The sequence below is a fragment of the Lipotes vexillifer genome, unplaced genomic scaffold (assembly GCF_000442215.2).
Source record: "Lipotes vexillifer unplaced genomic scaffold, Lipotes_vexillifer_v1.1 scaffold251, whole genome shotgun sequence".
In the NCBI taxonomy this organism is placed as follows: Eukaryota; Metazoa; Chordata; class Mammalia; order Artiodactyla; family Lipotidae; genus Lipotes; species Lipotes vexillifer.
In genome coordinates this window covers 722,511-725,392 of record NW_006770868.1, presented here as the reverse complement: position 1 = coordinate 725,392, position 2,882 = coordinate 722,511, and the positions used below count along the sequence as shown (strand labels likewise).

Genomic DNA, 2,882 nt, shown 5'->3' with positions numbered 1-2,882 from the left:
AAACAAAAAAAAAAAAAAAAAAAAAAAGAACTGAGAACAGATGCTCAAATCCTTATACACGAATGTTCACAGCAACACTATTCACAATAGCCAAAAGGTGGAAACAACCCAAATGTCCACTGATGGATGAATGGATAATCCACATGAAATACACCTCAGTCATAAAAAGGAATGAAGTATGTATACATGCTACAACGTGGATGAATCTCTAAAACGTTATGCTAAGTGAAAGGAGCCAGATACAGAAGGTCACACATTGTATAGTTCCATTTATATGAAATATCCACAATAGGTAAATCCTAGAGACAGAAGGGAGACGGGAGGCTTCCAGGGCCTACGGGGAAGAAGGTATGGAGAGTGACCGCTTAACGGATACAAGGTTCCCTTTTGCAGTGATGCCAATGTTTCAAAACTTGAGGAAAGTGGTGGATGCAAGACACTGTGAATGTACTAAATGCCAATGAATTACACATTTAAAGGATTCATTTATGTCATGTGAATGTCACCTCAATAGAAAATAACATTTAATTAAACGAAAGAGTATACAGTGAGAAATGTATTATTACCAAGAAATGCTCAATCTACACTCATTAGACCTTTCACTCTGGAAGTGGGTTAACCAAAAGCTGAGCAGCTATCCGAGATCTGTCCAACTGATGAACTAATTCTCTTTCTTCTGAGGGAAATATATCCTCTTGTTAGTCTGAACGACAGGCAATAATACAATAAAGAAAGGGGTAAGGAAGAATGTCCAGCCACAGGGACATACACAGCAGACTTAGGCAGGTTTTTTGTTTTTGTTTTTTTTGACGATTTTAAATTATAAATAAAAGACAACTCACCCTCACGATGATGCCCATGCGTTTGCTCTCGTAGGTGAAAGGGAAGATCTGCAAGATGGTGAAGTTCAGGATCTGGTCACCAGGGGTCCTCAGCTGCATGGAAGACTGGTCACGGCCCACCAGTGTTAAGCCCACACTTTCGGTCCACTGCACCAGGGCCACCTAAATGTGACAAGTGTCGAAGGTCAGATACACAGCCGAGGATCCTGGTTCACAGGTCAAGCAAATGAACATAAAGGTGGACGGGGGGAGCAGAGACAGGTGAGGCTGAGCAGGGCCTGCATCCCTGGGGGGGGTCGTGCTGGCCGGTGACAGCCCCGCCCCCCCCCCCCCCCCCCTCCCTGCCAGCCACGCCTTCCCTAGCTGGAGGGCACCCTCGCTTCATTGCCTTGGGCCACATCTAAGCTGGCTTCTGGCCCTGCTGCACCCAAACTCATCCTGAGCTAGGAAAGGTACAGGAATGGCCTTGAGTGGCTCAAGAACCAGCCCCAGGGCATCATCAACACACACCGAAGGCTCCCTTGAGCCAGGGAGCTAAACCCTGGACACACAACCCAAATCACCTGGGGATTTAAAAAATCAAATATCCAGGCCCCACCCCCAGACCAATAGGGTCAGAGCTCTAGGCCCCCCCCCCCCCGCCCCTCTAGGCCTGCGGGGGCTCCGCGCTCACAGCTGCCCTCTCTCCTGGGCCCTAAAGCAGGCCACGCGCCAGAGCCGTGGCAGAGAGAACCGCACAGGCTCAAGGATCAGCACAACCAGAGATCACGTCTGGAAGGAGCTGCACCAGGCAAACCACAAACTTGGGGAAGCCAGGAGCACGACGCCGGGGTGGGGCGACTCACCTCCAGGCTCCCTGTTAAACTCACACACACTCAACCAGGAGGGGATCTACAGCAGTTCTCGACTGGGCGGCTCTGCCCCCCAAGGGGCACATGGCAACGTCTGGGGACAGTTTTGGCTGTCACAACTGAGGAGGGGGTGGATATTTTCTACTGGCATCTCGTGGGTGGAGGCCAGGGATTCTGCTAAACATCCTACAACGCACAGGACAGCCCCCATGACAAAGAATCACCCCATCCCACATGGCAGGCAGTACTGACGGGGAGAACGCTGGTCTGTACAGATGAGGAAACTGAGGCTTGCGGAAGCTCATTAAGTTGCCTGAGGTGATGCTCCGGGGCAACGGCCAGCTAGGCAGGAACCTGGATCTACCTGGTTCACAGCCAAGCCCTCCACCACCTGCTACACTTCCTAGGGCCACGGTTCTGTCACCAGCTGGAATCTTCTCACAGTCCGAGCAAGGTTTGCTTCACTTCCAGTCAAAGGCATGGAGGACGCAAATTCCAAGACAGGGGCCAGACCAGTGGGAACTGCGGCAGGCAGGAGCCAGTGCTCCCTCTGAAGGAGGCTGCCCCGCGGGAATGTGGACCCAGGGTGGCCAGAGCTTCCAGTTTCTCAAGAAAAACCAGAAATCTGACCTTGTCCCTGAGATCTCTAACTTTTCAATGTAAGCCATTAAGCTGCACGTTTTAAACGCCCATGAAGAAAATAAAACACGTCTACAGATGAATCTGATCTGGGGTCTTCAGGGAAAGAAGGAAACAGGAGTGGAAAAGGCGGGGACAAAGGGGGGAGCTGGGGAGGGGAGACCACCAAGCCCTCACCGCCACTGCCACAGGAAGGGGGCCGCGCCATGGTGGGGCGGGAGACAGGGGTAAGTACGAAGAGCCTACAGCGTACGAACCACAAAGTCATCGTGTTTACTTGTCAGCACAGCCCATGGAGGCAGGAAGTACCAAGCAGCTCTACCCGACCGATGAAGAAACAGAGTCAGAGAGGCCAGGTGAGCTGCTCTCAGCGGGCAGCTACCATGGGCTGAGATGAGATCGAATCCTGCGTCTAGCTGACCCAAGTAGCCCAAGGGAAAGTGCCAATCCCGGGCCATCTAAATGCCTGTTCTCTAAACATGGGTGCACACACATCAGCGCATCCTTAGTGGGTGTGCCCGGTCACCCCTGACTCACTGTCCGTTAGAAA

The 2,882-nt window shown here is 51.8% G+C and overlaps 1 protein-coding gene across 1 annotated transcript in view; it reads right to left on the bottom strand.

The window, feature by feature from the left end:
- The window catches only part of ATP9A (ATPase phospholipid transporting 9A), a 134,798-nt gene that overhangs the window by 39,030 nt on the left and 92,886 nt on the right, over positions 1-2,882 (bottom strand). Inside the window, exon 15 of the mRNA XM_007446366.1 lies at positions 843-1,004. Within this exon, the coding sequence (XP_007446428.1) occupies positions 843-1,004 (162 nt within the window). The remainder of the gene's footprint in view (positions 1-842; positions 1,005-2,882) is intronic.